The 23,664-nt window shown below is 39.2% G+C and overlaps 1 protein-coding gene across 2 annotated transcripts in view; it reads right to left on the bottom strand.

The window, feature by feature from the left end:
• The window catches only part of tet3 (tet methylcytosine dioxygenase 3), an 80,885-nt gene that overhangs the window by 38,596 nt on the left and 18,625 nt on the right, over positions 1 to 23,664 (bottom strand). The window contains exons 1-2 of one of the 2 annotated variants that reach the window (XM_036597878.1): positions 16,094 to 16,544; positions 15,399 to 15,458 (exon numbers count right to left, since the gene is read on the bottom strand). Coding sequence is in view for 1 of the 2 variants with exons in the window: in XM_036597877.1 (XP_036453770.1) it covers positions 15,399 to 15,458 (60 nt within the window). In the remaining variant the exon portion in view is untranslated. Of the gene's footprint in view, positions 1 to 15,398; positions 15,459 to 16,093; positions 16,545 to 23,664 lie in introns of those variants that run through there. The other variant, XM_036597877.1, reaches the window with a different exon arrangement.

Genomic DNA, 23,664 nt, shown 5'->3' on the forward strand with positions numbered 1-23,664 from the left:
AGTAGCCTATAATAACACACTAATATACATAAAATCATTACTTACTATATGAATGTTTTTAGTTTTTCTTCTAATATTACTGTTTTTCTGATCAAATAAGCAGTTTTAAGATCTAACCAACCTTTCTAGAAATTCTTAAAGTAGTAAAAATGGCTAAAACATCTACCTCCATATAAGATGTATATAAGATGTGCATAAGATGTAAAGCTGGCTGACCTTGTTTGGTGCCATAGTGACCTGTGGGAAGTTCTCCATCATTGAATTCTCTGAAGTGTGTTGATGTGCAATAGCTTAGAAGCTCACTGTGTGACTGTGTGACTATCTGTTTTTCTCCTTCAGTTTAACACTCAATCCTGAGTCATCCTCCTCTCATCAACTCATCTCTCCCACTCACACACATACATACACACATACACACACACTGACACAGCAAACACTGACAACCACCCCCAGTCAAACCTACTCTCACACATACACAAAACGTGTGCTTAAACACATACAAACATAAAGAGCAACCGAAGCTCCTATAAACAGATTTTTATCAATGTACTGAAAAAACTGCCAGAAACAACAGTACTTTGTGTGATCATTTATCAGTCAGCACAGATTACTGTTCAAACCACATTAGTCATAGACACACTGTTGTATCTATGACATCTAACGATTATCTGTCCGTTGCACGCGAACATTTCTCTTCACCGATGCCTTTCTGCTTGAAGGGCATGTGGCAGGGACCTGTCAGTCATGAAAAAGTTGATTTTGGATAAATTCTGTTCTTAGGTAAGTGGGCTACTCTAATTCTTGGCTCTAAAAACAGGCTTACTGACTTAAAGAGTCATACTTTAGTATGATAGACTTGTATTGTTCAAATATTCTTCTTTGTTTTGTTGGGATGCAGTTATATGGAAATTGTGGGCCGATCTCTGTACGTATCTTCTGTCACTGTTAAGGAAACGTTATTATATAATGTAGAAATTGAAACTATTACAGTAGTACTACTGTAGTATTATAGTAGAATTACAAAGAATCTAACATTAACTGAATTACAAGAGTTACAAGTTACGAGTTACGAGAAAAATTAATAAAATGCAGATATTTTAGTGCCGTAGCCCATGATCGCCTAAACATTCTGCTCTTCTGGAGAAATATGAAAACATCATCAAATATGAGCTTAAAATATTGGTAAAATCTTAACATCTGATGGCAGTTTTTTAAAGCAAATACCTGCTGATACTGATATGATACTGATATGCTATTTTGTAGTATGTGTGTATATATATATATATATATATATATATATATATATATATATATATATATATATATATATACACAGTTTTATATATATAACTATAAATGTGAAGGTTAAACACTAAATAAGCAACAACATGCATCCAAGAAGGAAGGTGGTAACAGCAGCTGTCATACTCTGTATGCAGTATGATTGATTTGCGTTGGTAAGATATTCCTCTTTTTTTTGATGCGATGTACCTATATGGAAATTGTGGGCCGATATCTGTACATATCTCCTGTCGCTGATGCAGAAACATTATTATACAATGTAGAAATTAAAACTCAATCCTAATATCTAGATGGCTATTACAAAGAAAAATGAATAAAATGCAGATATTTTAGTGTAGTAGCCCAGCGTTACCTGACCATTCTGCTTTTCTGGAGTACTATGAATATATCATCAAATATTACCTTAAAATATTGGTGAATTTTAACATTTGATGCCATTTTCTTAGAGCAAATACCTGCAGATACCAATATGATTATCCAAAGAGGCTATTTTGTAGAACTCCACTTGGCAATAAATGTGAAGGTTAAACACTTTTACTTATTTTACTACATTTACTTATACTCAAGCTCATGAAAATGCGCTGATACCAGCTGATACCATGTGATGTAAGCCTAGTCAGCGCACTGATGAACAAATGACTCAAGCTGGCAGTGAACAAGGGTCTGCTCACACAGAGAAGTATTGCTGATCTCATGGAGGTCAGACACAAAGTCTTAGGTCACTTTAAACAAATTTGGCATATTCCAGTCAGCACTTCAAGCCATTTTAGCCCATTTTTAATTACAAATACAAATCACAACCGCTGCCCTAGTACGGGTGGAGACGTGTAGGCTAGTAAAACGGAGGCAAAAACATATTTTTTAATGTGACTTTGTTTGACTGAACAGAACTCCTGTAGTATAAACGTTAAATTGGTTATTTTTTAGAATTATGTTTGTAAACAGGCTGCAGAGAGACCGAATTGTCATATCGTATATATTTCAGTGTGGCTAGCTGAGCTGTTGTAGCTCAGTTTCTCAGCATGTTTGCTCAGTACTCGGACGCACAGCTTTACTGATACCCATCCATAGACAGAGCTGTCTGTAGAACTGCATTTCACATAGCATGTCAATCAGATTGAGTGCTTTCATACAGTGTGAATATATATATCATACTGTATGAACCATAGTCTGGGACAGCTCATCCACCCAATCAAAAGACTCCAACAAGATATATAACTCAAAACATGAGCTCCTCGATGGCTGCGACTGCTGCCGTCACTGCGCTACAGAGACTATTGTTGAAAGAGACAGATGCAGATCAAAAGCATCAAACATACTTCACTCATGGCTGTACAGAAGCGCTGGGGAGTACATGCACACATATCCTTAGGCCCGATTAACACATGCTACCTCTGCAAGGCATGACCTCTCGGCAGTGTGAGCACTACAGCTTGAACGCGCTGGCCTTTCACATACACAGCGTTTGTGTTGTGGAGTGGAGCAGCGAGAAAGTTATACAGACATTCCTGTTTCCAGATGGATAAATGGCCACATCAGTCACTCTGCTCAAAAAACACAATTTATCAAAGTGCGCAGTATATTTGTTTACCCTCGACAGCATTCAAGCCTGGAAGACCAACTGGGAAATCTGTTTGCAGCACAGAATGTTTAATTAGTAGTTCGTCATAAATTAAATATAATTTTAAAAAATAGCATTTTCAAGTTTTTATGTGGGTTTCTGTTTAATTTCCATAAATTTTCACAGCTTATTTCAGTGTATTTTGCTGTATGACGCGCGCACAGAAAAAAAAACAGGTCTATTCTCTAAACACTGCACCGCATCTGGGACGCTCTACCACTTTTGACATCCTAGTTGACACGATAACTTTCGTCATGTTGATCAGTTAGTATTTCTGAAAGATGTTTGCTTGTGGTTGCAAACAGTTCCACTCAATTGGGTTGCATTGAAATTAAATTGCTTGTAGTGGAGTAATGTAGAGGTGTGTATTCTGACAGTGTCTGCTACTTTCATCATGAAGTATAAATGTTTATTAAAAAGGAGACACACATTATTTCGTTGCAATACCATAACTTTTCTGATTTATTTCTCTACTTCATCATTTGTGATGATGATGGGTGATTTGATGAGTGGTTTGGAGCAGGACATCCTAACTTTTTCCAGTTTTAGTGTATTTTTCTTTACTATAAAAAACCATCTGATCACAAAAATAACAACCACAATACATTAACTCTTTAATATCCCAGGTTGTTTACATACTAAGGCTTATTATTCAGTAATTATTGGTTGAGCTATTCTTATGCTAGTGTGTAATAAACCCTTTTAAGGGGTTAAAATACCAAATGCAAAAGATGCATTAAGCTAAAAACTGCCCATGTGATATTGCTGGTTACGTGAAAGACATCGTTAAGTCTGGACATCGTTAAAGGTGCGGTTAAATGCAATCATCTGCCTCCAAAGATGAAAAGATCAACTGGACCAAACACACACACAGATAAGGGTCACTGAGGTCATTAGAATGAACAAAGCATCATCTTTCATTAGTCTTCTAACCTAAACCATCACTTTTAACGATCTTTTCTCCTTCATTTCGCTCCTTCTTTCACTCGTCCTTTTGATCCTTTACCAATTTTCTCCCTTTCTTTCCCCTCAAACCACTGTTTCACTCCCTATCTCTCCCTCTCCTATCCCTTTGTTCTCTATGTATATATAAGTATATTTATATATTTTATATATTTTTACTCTCACCATCTCTTTTTCATCTTCTTTCTCTCTTGCCTTCCTTATCTCTTCCCATCCTCCCTCTGATAACCCTATCACTGACCTGATGTGTCCTTCTCTACATGTAAGTGTGTAACTCCTAGTCTTGCTTTCTTGCCTCGGCTGACACGCGGCACGTGCGAGTCGGCACGCAGCACTGAACCGCCCCCCTCCCCAACCCCCCAACCCCCCGCACTACACCACTCACAAAGAGAGAGATGGAAGGCAAACAGTGAGATATACACAGAGAGAGAGGTAGAGAGAGAAGAGAGAAAGGAAGAGAAAGAAAGGAACCAGGTGGTAAAGAATGAGAAAGAGAAAGAGTTAATGAAAGAAGGAGAGATAGAGAAAGGGAGAGAGAAAGTGAGAGAGGTAAAGAGCAATGTATAAAGAGAAGGGAAAGATATAAAGAGAGAGAGAGAGGGAGGGAAAGAGAAGATAAACAAAGAGAGAGAGGTAAAGAGATAAAGAGAGAAAGAAACTAGCAGAACCAGTTGGATACAAACAGAAAGAGAGAGGAAGGTAAAAAAAGAGAGAAGTAAAGACAAAGAGAGAGAGAGAGAGAGAGCAGTGAGGAAAGAGAAAGAGGGAAATAAAAAGACAGAGAGTAAGAGAAGAGAGAAAAAGGAAGAAAAACAGGAAAAAAAGGAAAGAAAGAGAAGAGGGGAGAAAGAAAAGAGAAATAAAAAAGGGAAAGAAAGGGAGAAAGAGACAAGGAAGAGAAGAGAAAAAGAGTGAGGAAGCAGAAAAGAAATAGAAAGAGAGCAAGAAGAGAGTGAGAGGAGAAAGAGAAGAGAAAGAGAAAAAAGAAAGGACAGAAAGAGAAGAGACAAAGAGAGAAGAAAAAGAAGAGAGACAGAGGAGAAACCAAGAGAGAAAGAGAAGACAGAGAAGAAAAACAGAAAGTGAACGAAGAAAGAGGAGAGAAAGAGAAGAGAAACAAAGAGAGAGAGAGAAAAAGAAGGAAGAAAGAGAAAAGACAAAGAGTGAAAAAAGAGAAGAGAAAGCGAGGAGAAACCAACAGAAAGAGAGAAAGAGGAGAGAAGAGAGAAAGAAAAGAGAAAGAGAGAGAAAGGAAGGGGAAGAAGAAACGACAAAGGAAGTTAGGAAAGAGAAGACAGAGAAAGAAAAGAAAAAAGAAAAAGAAGACAGATGAGAGAGGGGAGAAAAAACAGAGAAAGAGAGAGAGAGAAAAGAGAAGAGAAAAAGGGAGACAAAAACAGAGAACAAGAGAAAGAGAAGGTAGAGAGATAGGGGGAGTAAGAGAAGGGAAATAAAGAGTAAGAAAAAGGAGATAAAAAGGAGGGGGAATGAGAGAAAGGGAGAAAAAGAGAGAAGAGAGAGAAAAAGAGAGGGGAGAGAGAGAGAAAGAGAAAGAGAGAGAGAGAGAGAGAGAGAGAGAGAGAAAGATGGGGGGAAGGGTGGAGTCCCTTTCATCACTCAATAAGTCAGTAAAGCGGTGAGAGAGGGGGAGGAACCAGCAGAAGAAAAACGGAGTACAGTGCAAGAGGCAAAAAAACAGAGGAAATTTGAGGAGAGGGACAGGAGAGGGGGAACAGAGAGAATAACTGGGCCAGAAAAGCCTCGAGGAACAAAGATGCTGTGCGGTGGGGGGGAGAAAAGAGGGGGACGACAAAAAGAAGGGATGAGAATGCAGCAGGAGAACAAACGCTCAGTTTAATTAGCCGGCGTTTCCGATTCAGCTCAATAAACGAAACAGCTCTGGCTTGGAGAATTCCGAATCCACCAAGCGTTAAACTGAAACGATGCGCAAAACAAAACATCACGACGGCCAAAACACCAGAGAGAAAACAGCGTTTTAAAAAACATCATCACCCAACAAAGTCAACCGACTGGCCCATTCTGCCGTCCCTAAATAAAGAAGGAGGCTGGAAAGAGAGCTGTGCACGGTGGCGAGCTGCCAGCTTTCTCTCTCTCTCTCTCTCTCAAGAGTCAGGCTAAGATTAGCTCCCCATATGTTCAAGTCAGTCGCATTTAAAGGGCCAGTGCCTCCACGCTGCCACCATTGCACTGTGGACTGCAGTATTGCATGTGCTGCTTTGGCTCTGTTCTATTAAACCCTCAGTGACCAAATACGTGTCCAGAAGTATCCAGACAGCCCTTCTAATTAGGAAATTCAGGTCTAATCTGCATAGAAAACACTGACCAACAGAATGGGCCGCTCTGGAGCAGCTGCACACAAGCCTAAGGTCGCTAAAAGCCAAAGCCAAGCTTGCCTTGAGGGGAACAAAGCCCCCCAGCATTGGGCTGTGGAGCGACTGCGTTCTCTGGAGTGATGGAGCTCCATCCAATACCTTTGGGATTAGACGGAGATCCAGAATTGACCATCCAACATCAATAAGTGACCTCAGTAATGCTCAATCAAATCCTCACAGCAATGTTCCAACATCCAGAGTAAAGCTTTCCCAGAAGAGTAGAGGCTGTTACTGCAGCAAATGGGAACAAACCCACTATTAACATCGTTCATTTCATAAGAAACGTTGGATGAGACGGTGCTACAAACATAGCGTATCAGATCATAATGTAATTCACTGACTGATCATAAAATCAGAGGCAAGCCGTCCTTTTGAATATGAATTATGGGGCAATTTAAAATGTTACAAAATGCCAAATGTAACTTACCTGTACCAAAACAATGGCCTTGTTTTACATTAAGTGTTTGCCTTTCCATTATAATCTATTACAAGCAGACATCTTAATACGACTTAATGCACTAAAACAATGGCTTAATAACTCAAAATCTCTCCAACACCCTGCTGGCCATAAACACTGTCAGCTGAGAAAATGATGAATCTATAATCTAAAGACAAAAATAAAAATTTTACATTACGCATTTGCTCTGCCCATTGGAAGAGCTCAATCCATTGGAAGTCCATATCTGAAATGTTATATTTTCTTTAGTTTGTATGTTTTTTGAGGTTGTCTGAGCACAAATCTGATTAAAAAAGGCTCAAATCGATCAAATCGAATGGCTAAAAACGAGTTTTTCCAGTTTAAGTCAAATCATATTGGATTTTCCTTGCATATTGTGATGTAACTGTGAGCAGTGGTTTCAGGGAGGGTCTCTGAACTAGCTGAGCATTGTCTCTCTGTGGTAGGTGGGGATGGCTGGAGGGGAAGGTGAAACATGATACTATTGGTTGATATTATATTTCCCCGCCCTCTAGTGCATTATGATGTAATCAAATCTCAGGAGATGTTTCAGAGGCGGAGCAAAAGTCTACATTTTGATGGAAGCTTACAGAAAAACAAGAATATTATTATCTTTTAAATGACAAATATGATGATTCAACCTTAATATCAACAGGAACATGAACTAACAAGATAAAAAGCATACATTTTCAGTCTGGTTGACTAATGTATCATATTAAATTGAATCTTTTGGTCACGTTTGGTTACTAATTTGTAAAACAAAACTAACTCAAATGTGAATAAGAGGGTAAAAAACTACATGTAATAAAGACATTCAAATGGCTGCTGTTATGCAATGTAATCTTCAAACTGAATTAAGTGAATCTGATTGGTTTAACGCACTATGTGTGAAAGAAAGCGTCATATAAACTCCACCTCTTCACATCACACCAGAAAGCTGGATCACACTGATAAGACTGACTACTTAGGCACTGAAATTTTCATCAGCACAGAATTTTTTGATACTATTTATTAGTAAATTTACTATTTTAAGTAAAACTATTTAAAGTAATTTGGTCAGGACAATGGAAGTGTTTAAGTCCGATACCCAGCCGATGCTCATCTGACACACTGCCATTTACAAAATACAAAAAATTATTTTTCAAACCGAGGCACATTCCTTCTTCCCTGAATGCCAACGTTCGGTCACCATCTGGCCAGATAATGTTCAGAGGCTGACCGAGAGTGTGGGATTAATGTGAGATAATGGACAGTGGCAGGTAAAGTGCTGCTGCTTTGCCACCGTCGGGCTGCCGCTGGGCCAGCGTAGCTGTGGAGATTCAACTCCATTCATTTTTCATTAACTGCGGCAGTGCAGCCACACGGTCCTGCAGGAATAGCAGAGCAGGGAGCCATCACGTGGTTGTGTGTGTGTGTGTGTGTGTGTGTGTGTGTGTGTGTGTGTGTGAGAGTGTGTGTGTGTGAGTGTGTGAGTGTGTGAGTGTGTGAGTGTGTGTACAGGACAGAAAATAAAGAGAGTAGACTCTCAGTGATAAAGAGAAAGACACCTTGATAGAAAGAGAGGTTGATAGAGGGAGGGAGGGAGGGAGGGAGGGAGAGAGTAAGGCAGGTGACACAAATACCTGTGAAATATATGCTGACATGGTCAAAATGGTCATTAAAACTGGGACGTGGTGAGCAAATTAGCACATATAGGCAACAAATGTGCTCACACGCACACACACACACACACACACCCCTGACATTTACACACACTCAAAACAGGAAGCAGAGGCCCCTGAAATCACAGAAAGAAAATGCCAGCAAAGAAGAGTTCCAAGAATTGTGACGGGGAGTGTGTGTGTGTGGGTGTGTGTGTGTGTGTGTGTGTGTGTGTGTGTGTGTTTGCATAATCTGAACTAAGATAAGGGCCAAATATTAGATGTTTGGCATAATATCAGTAATGCAGGAGTTCAGTCATGTCGAAATCCTATTAGACTAACAGTGCAGGTCATAATAACAATACTAACAATAAAGGTAATAATAAAGCTTTAACTTGCCTTCAACCCTATAATAACAAAGCTAATAGTAAGGCCAATATTAAATATCAAAGCTAATTATGCAATAAATGGCAAAAACTATTCAGTAAACAGTGCCAATAATAATAAAACTAACAGCCAAAGTAACTACAGAGCTAACAGAAAAGCAGTTTGATAGCATTGTGTGATGAGGACCAGTTAGCAGGTGGAACTGGCAATGACTAAACTGAGGAAATTGGGCCAAAAAACAGCCTAATAATAAAGCTAACAGTGCAGACATCAGGAAAACTACTAGAAAGGCTAATAGTAAAGCTAACAAAGCTAATGATAAAGCTTACGGTACACAAAACAATAAAGCTAATAGGAAAATATCAGTAAAGCTAAAAATAAAGCTAACAGCCATATAGGCTTATAGTACTGCTAACAACAACTCAAACAGGAAAGCTAATACCACCGTTAACAACAATGCTGCTATAAGTTACGAGTGAAGCTTAGAATAAAGCTAATAAACAAACAGAAAAGCTAACAGTAAAGCTAACAAAAGCTAATAGCAAAACTAGCTATGAAGCTTATAGTACTGCTAACAACAACTCAAACAAGAAAGCTAATACCAGCGCTAACAATGCTACTATAAGTTATGAGTGAAGCTTAGAATAAAGCTAATAAAACAAACAGAAAAGCTAACAATAAATCTAATAGCAAAACTAACAATTAAGCTTATTATACTGCTAACAACAACTTGAACAGAATAGCTAACAATACCGCCAACAACGATGCTACTATAAGTCATAAGTAAAGCTTAGAATAAAGCTAATAAAACAAACAGCTAACAAAAAAGCTAACAGTAAAGCTAACAATAAATCTAATAGCAAAAAAACTATAAAGCTTATAGTACTGCTAACAACAACTTGAATAGAAAAGCTATTAACACCACTAACAATGCTACTATAAGCTATGAGTAAAGTTTACAATAAAGCTAATAAACAAACAGAAAAGCTAACAACAATGCTAACAAAAGCTAATAGTAAAACTAACTATGAAGTTTTCAAACAGCTTTACTCAAACAGTAAAGCTAACAATAAATCTAATAGCAAAAAAACCTATAAAGTTTATAGTACTGCTAACAACTCAAACAGAAAAGCTAATACCACCACTAACAACAATGCTACTATAAGCTATGAGTGAAGCTTAGAATAAAGCTAATAAACAAACAGAAAAGCTAACAAAAGCTAAGAGTAAAACTAACTATAAAGCTCTCAAACAGCTTTACTCAAACAGAAAAGCTAACGATCAAGCTAAAAGTAAAGTTAACAATCAAGCTAACAGTAAAGCTAACAATAAATCTAATAGTAAAACTAACTATAAAGCTTATAGTACTGCTAACAACAACTTGAACAGAATAGCTAATACCGCCAACAACAATGCTACTATAAGTTATAAGTAAAGCTTAGAATAAAGCTAATAAACAAACAGAAAAGCTAACAATCAAGCTAATAGCAAAACTAACTATAAAGCTCTCAAACAGTAAAGCTAACCATCATGCTAACAGTAAAGCTAACGATCAAGCTAACAGTAAAGCTAACGATCAAGCTAACAGTAAAGCTAACAATAAAGCTAACAGTAAAGCTAACAGTAAAGCTTATAGTACTGCTAACAACTCAAACAGAAAAGCTAATAACACCACTAATAATGCTACTATAAGTTATGAGTGAAGCTTAGAATAAAGCTAATAAACAAACAGTAAAGCTAACAGTAAAACTAACTACACCAGCAAAGCTAAAAGGAGACCTAATAATACATCTAAATCACAATGCTTAATAACAAACAAACATAAGTGACCAGTAAAGCTTAGAACAGGGCTAATAAACCCCAGAGAAGCTTAAAGCCAACATTAACATTGACCGTTATGAGTTATCAGTGTTCTGGGCTCAGTGCTTTGTCAGGGGCACCTGAGTGTTTGTGTGCATTTAAAACATCCTCCTTTTAACATCCTGTTCCTTTCAGGCTGGCCTAAATGTGAAGTTATCAATAATACATAACGCCAGAGATTAACTTCAAACCGCTTTCTGAACCAGCAGCCGACGCGCAGGACATTACTCCAGCGGTGAGCAGCCAAACAATGAAACGACTTGAAAGAGCGGCTGGCGCTTTAACAGCCTTTAAAAAACCCAAAACGGACGACTTCCTGCACGTTCCATTACCTTTAAACAATCTCACGCACACACAATTTCCCCTCCGCTCCTCACACACACACACACACACACACACACGGCTGCCGTGTCACATGACCACAGCCTCGAGGGCGGTCCTGAGCTATAATTACAGCCATGATGTCATGCGCCACTCACTGTTGCCACAGAAACTAGGTCAGCGTTTAACCCTTTCCCATAATTCTGTGGGGATTCCTCACCGGCGCCACGCGAAATGTTACAAAACACTTTCCACCGGTCCTTTTCATGTGGTTACCAATTCGCGTTCGCGTCTGTGAAACCGAACAGCACCTTACTGTACTTTATTTACTATCACTGGCGGCTTTGAAGGCAGAACACCTCGACGTTCTGGTAAACGGGCAGGCAGGGGGGATTTTAACGCTGAATCACGCCTGTCTTCATCAACCACCGACCACACCGGAGGAAAAAGGACGCAACAAGGGACACCAAGACGCTTTCATTTCTCCGATTCACAAAGGAGAAACACGACAGCCTTCAGTCACATGTTCCTCGTTCAAAGCGGCCAGCGTTAAACAAAACAAAATACTCGGATTTCTCAGCAAACGCAAAAGGTAAAACCCTTTTCCATTCGCTGGCAGAAACAACGTTTACCAGTAAACAAGCTTCAGTCAAAACAGAAGAAAGCTTACAGTGCAGTCACACCAGGCTTTTTAAAGCACATCCCAGCCTCGGCGGAGCTTCGGAAAAGGCCGGCCCCGGCCATTCCAGAAATGCTGATTTTAAATAAACAAACACAGGCATTCACAGCGCGCTTAAGCCTCAGGAATTGGGGCCATACCGAAACAGACCACGAGAAAGCGTCAGCCACAAACAGCTGAAACTGAGAGAAGATGGACAGCCTTTCGCACATTCGCATACCCAATCATCACTTATGTGTGAAATCAATAGCCATGCCTCGGTTTTTAACGTGCTGTCCATTTGGATGTATGACCAGTTTCCATAATAACACAGCATAATAGGAGGGAATTCCACAGATTGAGTCGGTAAGATGTAAACAAAGTCATTCGGACTGGTTCCAAAGTCATTCGATGCCTCTCAAAGCTCCCTCAAAGAAAATGATGACATTAAATGGTTATAAATTCAATGTCTGAAACATCACGATGCTATTGAGATTTAACCTTAAAATATATTTCTAAAACACATTCAAGGTGGAAAAATAGTCCCTAAAAATACTTATTTTCAGATTTACCAGTATTTTTCCTTCATCATTATTACATACAAAACCCAGAAGACACGTGTAGATCCACTAGTAGTTTTGGATAGTAAATAAAATGGCCATATTAACATTGTAGTCATGGTGACCCTTGGTTTCTATCATCACCACCTAAAGAAAGAGTCTCTACAATGAATCATTTCACATCACACCACTCCGAATGACTGGTAAAACTCAACCACTGAATTATCTGATTCCCCTTTAAACTGCAGTCTAATCATTCAGTCACTAATATCAACACTCATCATCTAGTAACCACGATCAATGACTCGGTAACTACTATGTAATAAATCTAAGTTATGAAGTCATAAAGTTATGAGAGTAAGGATCTGAATCAAGCACAGAGGCCTTGGAGTTTAATGGGTTAAAGGCCAGCTACAAATGTTAGGGGCTCTCCAAATGTAAACATCAACAAGGTTACAAAAGTCATGGTAAGCGAGCAAATAAAACTCAAAGGCCAAATTACATAAGAGTCACACTGACTGCAGGTCAGCGGCGCTTTCATACAAACAACTCTGAGGGTCTGTATGTGGGTCAAAACTTTAATTAATCACTCTCCTAATTATTAACATACATATTAGACTCTTAGTAGTTAGGGAACAAAATATATAGTAGATACTGAATTACTACTAATAGTTACTGAGTAATTCATAGTAGTTACTGAATAAATTACTAGTAGTATGTGAATAATTCACTGTAGTCACTGAATAATTTCTAATAGATATTAAATAATTCATAGTTATTGAACAAATTACAGTAGTTATTGAATAGTTAGCGGTAATTACTGACTAATTCATAGTAGATACTGAATAATTACTAGTAATTATTTACTAACTCACGGCAGATGCTGAATAATTACTAGTAGTTACTGACTAACTTATGGCAGATACTGAATAATTACTAGTAGTTACTGACTAACTCATGGCAGATACTGAATAATTACTAGTAGTTACTAACTAATTCATAGTAGATACTGAATATTTTGTAATTACTGAATAATTCAAAGTAGTTACTGAATAACCACTAGTTATTACTGGCTATTCATAGTAGTTACTGAAAAATTACTAGTAGATATTAAACAGTTCATAGTTGCTGAATAACTTATAGTAGTTACTGAATAATTACTAGTAATTACAGACTAATTCATAGTAGTTATTGAATAATTACTAGTAATTACTGACTAATTCATAGTAGTTACTGAGTAATTACTCAAAGTCACAGAACAGTTTAGTAGTTACTGGATAATTCACATGTACATACTGAATAATTCAGAGTAGTTACGAAATATTGCTAGTAGTTAATAAATAATCACTAGAAGTGATCAATATTACTAGTTAATGAGTAATTACAAGTAGTTACTGCGTAATAACCCTTAAGATGACTATCTAAATAATAAGTCTTACGATGAATAACTGTATAATAAGCCTGCAGTGTAAGGGGTTAATAAACTCTTGGCTACGGTTACAAAACTTGCAGCATCCGCTTACGAAACGGCATCAAAGCCACACTCTGGCCGGCCAGAGCGTCCTGGGATGCGCGGCGGTGATCTCATGGGCTGTCAGGCGCATTTGTAAGCCTGGACGGAAGGAAACGGAGGTGTGTGTGTGTGATCATCGGTCACTCTCAGAGTCCGAAAGCCGGATAAAGCACACGAGCGGAACGCGCCAATTACAGCTCAAGGCCTGTCATAGTACTGCCCACACTACAGGTTACTCCAGTCCATAAACAGTCGACCATGTGCTCACACACACATGCACGCATGCGCATGTGAATGACCCACTCACTTTTACTCCCGTTACCTCGAATGACCGGGAAAGTTCGGCAGCCCCGCCTCGGGCTCGATCCAAGAGAGGGAGAGAGGAAAAAGAGAAAGAGAGAGAGAGACAGACAGAGAGAGAGAGATGAAGAAAGAGTGAGGCCTCCTCCTCTTCTCTCTCTGCCAGGCAGAGCGCACGCCGCTCTCTGTTTTTCGCTCTCTCTTTCCCTCGCTTTCTCTCTTCCAATAAGCGGCGAGCGCGCGGCTCTTTAAACCTGGGCCTGTCCCACGCCGGCTGAATCAAAACACACACACGCTCTCCTCCCAGCACAGCCGCTCACACACACCCACAACACGCCCGCTTTTACACCTGCACTTCATTTAGAACCACTACCTTTAATCACGCTCTCGTTTATCAGATCTCATATTCCACTAACACATTCTGGAACCGATTCTGACTCAAGAATGGATTCTGGTTCTGGGAATGATTCTGGTTCTGATTCTAGAACTGACTGTGATTCTGCAACTGATTCTGGCAATGATTCTAGAATTGACTGTGATTTCGATTCTGATACCGATTCTGATTCTTGAACTGATTCTGAAACTGATTCTTTAATTAACTCTGATTCTGAGTTTGGAAGCAATTCTAATTTCCGGAACTGATTCTGGAATTACCTGTGATTCCGGCTTTTATTCCAGAACTGTAATTTTAATTCTGGCTCTGATTCTAGAATTGATTGTGATATTGATTCTGATACCGATTCGAGTTCTGATTCTAGAACTGATTCTGATTCTTTAATTAATTCTGATTCGGAGTTCGGAAGTAATTCTGATCCCGGAACTGATTCTGGGATTAATTCTGATGTTAGTTTTGATTCAAGAACTGTAACTAATGTTAATTCTGGCTCTGACTCTAGAACTGACTCTGCAACCGATTCTGATTCTGAATCTGACTCTGATCCTGATTCTGGCTCCGGTTCTGCTTCTAGCTCTAATTCAGGAACTGGTTCTGGTTCTGGAGCTAAAATTGATTCTGGAACTGATTCTGGAACTGATTCTGATCAGCCTTTGCTGCCCCTCTTAGCCCTTGTGTGGTGTCTCCGAAGCGAGGTAGGAGATGGAAAGATGTAAACCCACCTGAAGAACCACAAAAGCCAAGACAGAGTTCCACCTGCAAGTCACAGGTGGCTGCCTGCCTACAGCTGTCTGTCTGTCTGTCTCTCAACTCAGATCAAAGAAGCTTTACTGCAATTGTCATGTTCCTTTACACTGGTGCCAGAGAACACATTCAACCCTACTTAATCAGACAGTAGATTTGATTATATATATATTTTTAGTTAATCACAGAAAGAAACACCTGCTGAAATGACTGCATTTCCCATTATTCTAGAGGGAAAAAGGGGAACATAGACGATGGTCTGTTTGTGAGACAGACTGTTCTCACCTCTGTTGCCAGGTTTGGGGATAAGGTGCACGCTTTTACGCTGTCTTCACAATATTCCACCTTACATAGAGACAGAGAGAGAGAGAAAACAAAAAGGCCTCGACTTTAATACAGATTTATTCATAGAGAACAATGCACAGAACAGAAACAGCACATTCTCAGTTCAGTTCAGATCAATGGGCTTCATTGTACATGCAGTACAGCCAAGGCAACAATACAATTAGAGGCATTACAATTGTACTATAAGTAATAGCATTAGTAGTAAACATGTGGGACAGCCAGTCTGACTGATTTCATAATAGAAAACAATTGAAAACGGGAATCTTTTTAATTTGCCCTCTATAGCAGCCACAATGTATGTGACTCAGAAATGTCCTTTTCTTTTAAATAATTATGTAACACTCTGCTTAATGACATCCCATCTCATTTAACCTGATATAATACATCCACCTCAGCACTGCAGTATAGCTGTACAAACACATTTTACATTAAGGTCAATGGAGCAAACTGCTAATATTAAAACAATGAACCAAAGCAACCCCATACGCACCGTCTGGCTATTCTACTGTTTTGTCTTTGCTCTATGACCCCCCCCCCAACAACAACCCCCCACCCCCCCCCAAAAGCCCCCCCCCACTTACGAGACCGGTTTCCCTGCTATAACTGTTAGCTTCCCAAAGCTATTGAATATTTACCCTCTAGGTCCTGCTGCCGCCTTCTTCTCACCACCGTCTAGTCGTATCCCCATCAGAAGCCTCTCTCTCTCTCTCTCTCTCTCGCTCTCTTTCTCTTTCTTTCTTCCTTTCTCTCTCTCGTTCTCACTCGCTCCTTCTCTTTCTCCCCCTCTCTCTCTCTTTCTTTCTCTCTCTCTCTCTCTGCAGTCTCTGTCCATTCAGGAAGCCATCTTGCGTGTTTTAATCCTGTTTTACATTAGCGCGCTTGTACGCTCACTCGTTCGCTGGCCTCCTTTCCCACCCCTCGTTCACTCACTCTCGCTCTCTCTCTCTCTCTCTCTCTCTCTCTCGCTTCCTCCCCTTCGTGGATCGACTACATATACACACAGAGAGGAGGATTTTATTTAAAGCCCGTGTGATCACTATCACTGCACACACAATACCCCTCCCTCCCTCTCTCTCTCTCTCTCCCTCCTCCCTTCTCTCTCTTTCTTCCTCTCTGGCGAGCGAAAAAGCGAACTGCACACATGATGTGAATGCCCCCCCCCCATGCACTCATATGCTCCCACACACATGCACGCACGACTACGTCACGCTACGGAGAGCGCACAAAGAGAGCAAAGCCGCCAATCAGAGGCAGGCGAGGACTCTGCTGCTAGGGCAAAGCACAGAGGAGTAGCGGGGGGGGAGGAGGGACAGAAAGAAAGAGAGAGAGAGAGAGAGAGAGAGAGAATGAGAGAGAAAAGACGCACAAGTAAAGGGGGATGGGTGAAGAGAATGGAGAAGGGGGGGCACGTGCTGTGCACAGTGTGTACACAACCAGAGTGTGCGGCTTGAGACGGAAGGTAGGCTGGGGGGAAGGGATTCTCGCTCTCTCTCACTATCCCTCTATGTCTCTCTCTCTCCCTCTCTCTGGTTGTCAATTATCTCCTCCAGCTTGCCTGTCCTAAACAATACCTCTGGTATGCGCTGCTATCACTGAAGACCATCTGTGTCTCGGCAATTTGGAACAACCGGACTGGACTACGTGCACCACACACGCACGACGGTTTGTTTTTGTATAGTGTCAAGACATTTTATATATATATAAATAAATATATAAATATATATATATATATATATATATATATATATAGAGAGAGAGAGAGAGAGAGCGACACATGTATGTGTGTGTATGTATATGTAAGTACTTTTACGTAACAGTACAATGTAATCCTATGTAACGTATCTATATGTAATATTATATATGCCACATACACATTCTAAGTACCTATGTGTAATTATACGATTATACCTCCCCATACCTGCAATATAAGTCCTACTATGTAATAATGTTGCATGTGTAACACTAAGATGTCCCGTATGTATTATATATACACACACCCAAGTCCTCATATATAACAGTAAGATGTCCCTCTGCATCTACGAGGTATTACATATATGAGTATCTACATATTATAACAAAACGTCCCGTGTGTGTTATACGTTTATACGTACAGTCTGCAAATATCTATCTGTAAAACGTCTCACATCTATTACATATATGCTTTTGACATAATTTGAAAATGCCACATCATGTGAGAAGTCCAAGACAAATGCTTCTACATTTACGTACATTAGAAGTGAAGGAGGTGTTTTCCTTCTTCTGTAAAGTCAGCATTTTGGAGACAAGGTTTTGTCCCAGCAGCGATGATAATGAGTAAGGAATGTCCTAGGCCTAACACTAAACCTAATCTGAACCTCAGAAACCAAAACTGTTTTGCTGTTTCAGTTTTAAAAAAGGAAACATGGATTATTTTGGGAATTGTGTTCGGTCATGTAGGTCAGTTCTGGCGTTCTCTAGTTTTGACCTGAACATAAACAAAAACAAACACAGCACCAACAGAAACAACAACCAATTGGATGCGCAGAATCTTCAGTCAACAGCATTAATGAAGCTGAGTCACCTCATTACAGTATCACATCTATATATATATATATATATATATATATACATATATATACATATATATATAATATGTGTGTGTGTGTGTGCATATATCGCTGTTGTCAGAACAAAACTTCACTTTACAAGAGAAGGAAAAAACATACTTTACTTTTAATGTAAGTCAATGGAACCAGACATTTTGGGCTGTTTCTTGTATCCATTCACATCATGTAATTTTCAAGTTATGTCAAAAACGGAAAAATGACCAAAACAGAGATGCGAGGTTTTGTTCTGACAGCAGCGACTTATTTCTATTATTTGTTACTATATTTGTTCAGGCTACTGTACTGACAAATGCCTTGTAAATATTCGCCCAATGAAACGGATTCTGATTCTGACACAAGATTAAAAGAGAAACAACGCATGACCACATTCGAGTCATTTCAGTTCTTGTCATGTCATTCTTGATCATGTCTTGACTGACCCCGCAGACTTATAATACAGCTGCTGGTAATGATTTACTGAAACAGCGGTCAACGGCACGTCAACATGACCGCAAATACCATAGGTTTAAAGGGACTGCAGCTGGGGGCAGTTGTGCTTTAAACACGGGGTAAAAACATCAGAAATGAATTAAATTAGAGATTATATGATATTTAAAACACATAAAAGACATGTCTCGTCATGAATGCCCTGCATTTTGTTTACTTATGTACTATTACTTTTTAACAACATACACTTTCAGTGTCTTTAGCGCTGGCATGAATTAATGAAGTCCAAAGAAAAGAAAAAGCTGCCGGTATCCTGATAGGACCCAAACAAAGGGTCACTGGGTACAAGTGCCAGTTTATGGCAGACAACACGACTCTCTACTGACCTCAATTACAAACACGAGACACAATCATATCTCCATTCAACACAAAACAAAACAGGCAAAGCTGAGAACGAGGCCATCAGTCACCTGCTGGAAACGTTTTTATATAAGAATGCAAGAAGCGGCAGAATGAGACGATCGAGAGCGACAGACAAAAACCCTCCTTATCCGCCGCTTTAGCCATGCTAACGTTAAATCAGCACACGATCTGCTCAAAACCACGGAGAAAGAGGGGAGAAAGTGAGAGGAGATAAAAGACGAAAGAGAGAGAGAGAGAGAGAGAGAGAGAGAGAGAGAGAGAGACAGAGAGAGAGAGAGACACAGACGGCGCACTATGAGAAGACAGCCTTGGAGAGGAAAAAAAAGAAGGCGGTTTGGTGACGCAGCAGTTGTTATGAGCCCAGCTTACGCAGCGTGGGAACTCCACAAACGTCATACCAGCCTCGGTGTGTGTGTGTGTGCGAGTGTGCACGATTGCAGGAACCACGAGGTGTTGGAGGTTGCGCTGTGGAGCGCCGAGACTTTATTTCTTCTGTCGCTTTAGCACAACGGCAAAAATTAAAACCAGCGTGCAGACTTCAGTTAACCACTGCGAGTCTGCTCTCGTATTCATGGCTGGAACTGAAATGAAGGGATTCTCCAGTGAAACGAAGGAGGAAAAGAGTGGACGAACTGACAGAGAGGAAAGGATTGGACTGTGCGTGTATATGTGTACATACATACCTACAAATATGTGTGTGTGTGTGTGTGTGTGTGTGTGTGTGTGTGTATGTGTGTATGTGTGTGTATGTATATATATACATATATATACACACACACATATGTGTAGTTTTGGACAGAATCTGAAAATGCCTGTTGCTCTCTACATTGTAGGTAAATTTCATGATGAATGGACCAAAAGAAATGGCCCAAAATGACTTGGGAAAAACTCTGGTTCCATTGACTTACATTAAAAGTAAAGTATGTTTCTTCCTTCTCCTGTAAAGTTACCATTTTGGAGATACGAGGTGTGTGTCTATATATCCAGAGTTTGGGCACCCTGGTCAATTTCCGTCTGTTGATTTCTTAACTGAAACTTAAATGAATACATCGTCTACAGAGAACACGTTTTTGTATATTTTAATGCACAATTTCTGTGAGTGTAACATATAGGGGAGGGGGGGGGTGTGGCCTGTAAAAAGTTATGCCATATTTTTTCTTTTAAATTTTATTTTTTTTTTGAATATGTGGGAAATCATCAACTGATTTAATTTCATGAAGTATTGATTAGCCCAACCAGGCACTGTACTGGACGACAACTACAAATAATACTGGACCTCTGAAAGAGAGGATGGAAACAGGAAAATGAATATATTGATAGATATAAAATCAACAATTTCTGTATTAATGTTATTGTATAAATATATAACTGCTGTCAGAACAAAACCTTGTATCTCCAAAATGAGAAGGAAACACCATTCTTAAGTTTTAATGGAAGTCAATGGAACCAGACGTTTTCCCCCCAACTAATTTTGGGTAATTTCTGCTGGTCATCATGAAATTCATACACAACATAGAGGACAACGGGTATAGTCAAATTACGTCAATAACTGGAAAAAAATGGAGATACATGGCTTTGTGCCGACAGCAGCAACATTATATATATATATATATATATATATATATATATATATATATATATATACACATACATATATACATATATATATATACATATATATATATATACACACATATATATATATATATATATATATATATATATATATATATATATATATATGTAGACAGACAGACAGATAGACAGCAGGGATGCACTATGATTTCAAAATCATATCAGTAAATACTTGTTCAACAAAATTATGTTGGTATCCTAAAGCTTAGGTTGGTATACGTTTCATTCATTAAAATCAAATTAATTAAAAAATACGTGTTGCATTTCTCTGTAATTCCACAGCACAGTCACGCGACAAAAGACAAGAGCTAAGGAGAATACAGGAAATCTACTGTAGATCTGTCTGAAGGCACAACGCATTTAGGAGCAAAGCCACACCAGAGCAAAACACCAAAGATCTGCTTATTTAGGAACTCTGTCTGCTGATTGATCAACACGCAGCACAGCTCATCCCTAAAACGCAGCTAATACAAAGCGATGCACGCAAACCCAGCTGTGGCAGCTTTTAAACCACCTGCTGCTCACAAGGTTTACTTTCACTACAGAAGCACATAGAAACACTGAGCTTAGTGGGGCATGATGACTGGTTGGTGGGTCACCGTCCCACCAAACGATTTTATTCCAAGTAAGAGCTGGTTTTATCTGTCTATTCATTATAAAAGACACACACAATGTAAAGAGTAGTGCTTTCAAAAGCTGTAAAGTAAATAAAACGACACAGGATACAAAACTGTAAGCGCAGTAACACCTGGTCTGTTCTGACAGGCTGCAGCACTTCACTCAGTAACCCAGCAGACCCTTCAGGCAGACTGGATAGTGTCTTAACTACACAAACACGCAGGGCTGTTTTCTACAGTGTCAGAACGTGGGGTCGTACACGTGTCCCATATATATTATATACATCGTCACTGACATAACACACTCTTGTATCACTGAAATGAAAACTTTACTGCAGAAAAAAACAAACGTGTAAATTTTAAGTTAATGTAATTAACCATTTTATTATTATTAATCCAGTCCTCATGAAATGTGTACCCTGTGAAGGGCAGGTGGCTCTATCACAGGTGAAAAAATATCAAATTAAAACAGAAAAAAGGCTCCATATTGGCGACAATATGTAACGACACATATGTTATACAAATTTCCTATATCTAACCCGAATCTTCACCTCAACAAAAGAAAGTAAACAGTTCTGCTCTTTCAGCTTTGAAAAATAAAGTATGGCACTTTGGTAAAAAAGCTCTTTACAAAGCCAGCATCACTGACACTAATGTGCAGGTTCTGAGTTATGAGAGCGAGGAACTGAAGCGTGGACCCACAAGCAGAGCCTTAGGGTTTAAGGGGTTGAAATGATGAAATAAAGGAGTCGACAGACAGACCGACAGACCGACAGACAGACAGACGTATGCAAAAGTTTGAACATTTCTGGTCAAACAGCATCTTCTGTTGGTTTTCTAAGTGAAAATAAGTCAACACCCCCTCTACGGAGAACACACACCATTCTTCTGCAAACTTTAGTGCACAATTTCTAGTTGCTGCGTTTAAGAAATTTGAAAAAATGAATAAATTTTAACTTTTTATAACTCAACTTTTGAACAGTCGACATTTTATGGTTTATTTTTTCTAATACGTTAAATACAGTAAATAAGCAGTAATTAACACGTGTCTCTGTAGAGAAAAACATGTTACTGGACCAGGGGTGCCAAAACATTTGCTTACGAATATAAAGATAGACAGACAGACAGACAGACAGACAGACATTTCCTTTTCTTAATTCAGTTTTATGAAATGAGCTTTTATCTTGCTTTTTTTCTGGTTTCTCCAACAAAGTCAGAACATTTTTGTCATAAAAATATACAAAAACAAACCAGCACAAACACACTTTCTCACTCTATATGGACTGTATCTCTCTCCCTCTCTCACACAGCACCACAGAGGCTTCATTAAGACAGCAGCGCTAAAGAGTTGTGAGAATTTGCACCTGTGTGTGTGTGTGTGTGTGTGTGTGTGTGTGTGTGTGTGTGTGCTGAGCTGAATCTCGGCTGTAACAACAGAAGAATTAACGAGCCTAATTAACTCTCTCCACCTCCTACTTTACCAAACAATGACCAACTAAAACCAGCTAATCCATACACACCTTCACTCACACACACACACACACACTAAACAGATGTCCCACACACACACACACACAGAGTTAAGCACAGTCTGATCTGTTAAAACAATAGAGTTGGACAGCAGGAGAGGACAAAGTGCTTTTGTTCTTAATTGAATGCAGATGCACTCTTAATAAAATATTCCTTTAATAAAAGTATAAAGTATTTATTTGTGAATGCGCCTTATTGATTTATCTCATTTTCTGCACAATTCAGTGTCTGAGATGTAAACAGAGTCATTCAGAGTGGTTTGGTGTGAAATGGTTCCGATTTCTTTACAGTGGTGGTGATGGGAACCAGGGGTCGCCATGACTACAACACAAATATAGACATTTTATTTACCATCCAAAACCATCAGTGGACCTACACGAGTCCTCTGAGTTTTATATGGAACGTTGATGATGGTAAAATAGTGATAAATCTGAAATAATAAGTTTTCTTTGGGGACTATTTTGTCTTGTAATGTCCTGCATGTATCCCTCCACCAAGAACGGATTTAAAAATATATGAGCTTTAGGCTCAAACCTTTTTCTAAAACTATTGTAAAACAATGTTTCAGGTGCCAGACAGTGACGTTATAACCATTTCGTGTTTTACTGTCTGTGAAGGAGCTTTAAGAGGCACTAAACTCTTCAGACGTCTGGTTCCTATCACCACCACTGTGACTTGGTAAGATTCTCTAGACCTGAGCGCTTCACACCAAACCACACTGAGCGACTTTGATCACATCTTAACTATTTAATTGTTAAGAAATTTGGACTCTCTTAAGTATCTTTGAGTTGTAAGGATACTGCAGGGTTATTTTCCGACACCTCCAAAGTTCAGTCTTAGAAGTTGGTTGTAGTTTCTGCTTCACACGATCCAAATAAACCCCAACACATTCAGTGACGTTGAGGTCTGGACTCTGGGGTGGTCAGTCCATCGTCCAGCTTCTTTGTTTGATGTGTCCGTCTCCTTTTC

Source organism: Colossoma macropomum, unplaced genomic scaffold (assembly GCF_904425465.1).
Source record: "Colossoma macropomum unplaced genomic scaffold, Colossoma_macropomum, whole genome shotgun sequence".
Classification (NCBI taxonomy): Eukaryota; Metazoa; Chordata; class Actinopteri; order Characiformes; family Serrasalmidae; genus Colossoma; species Colossoma macropomum.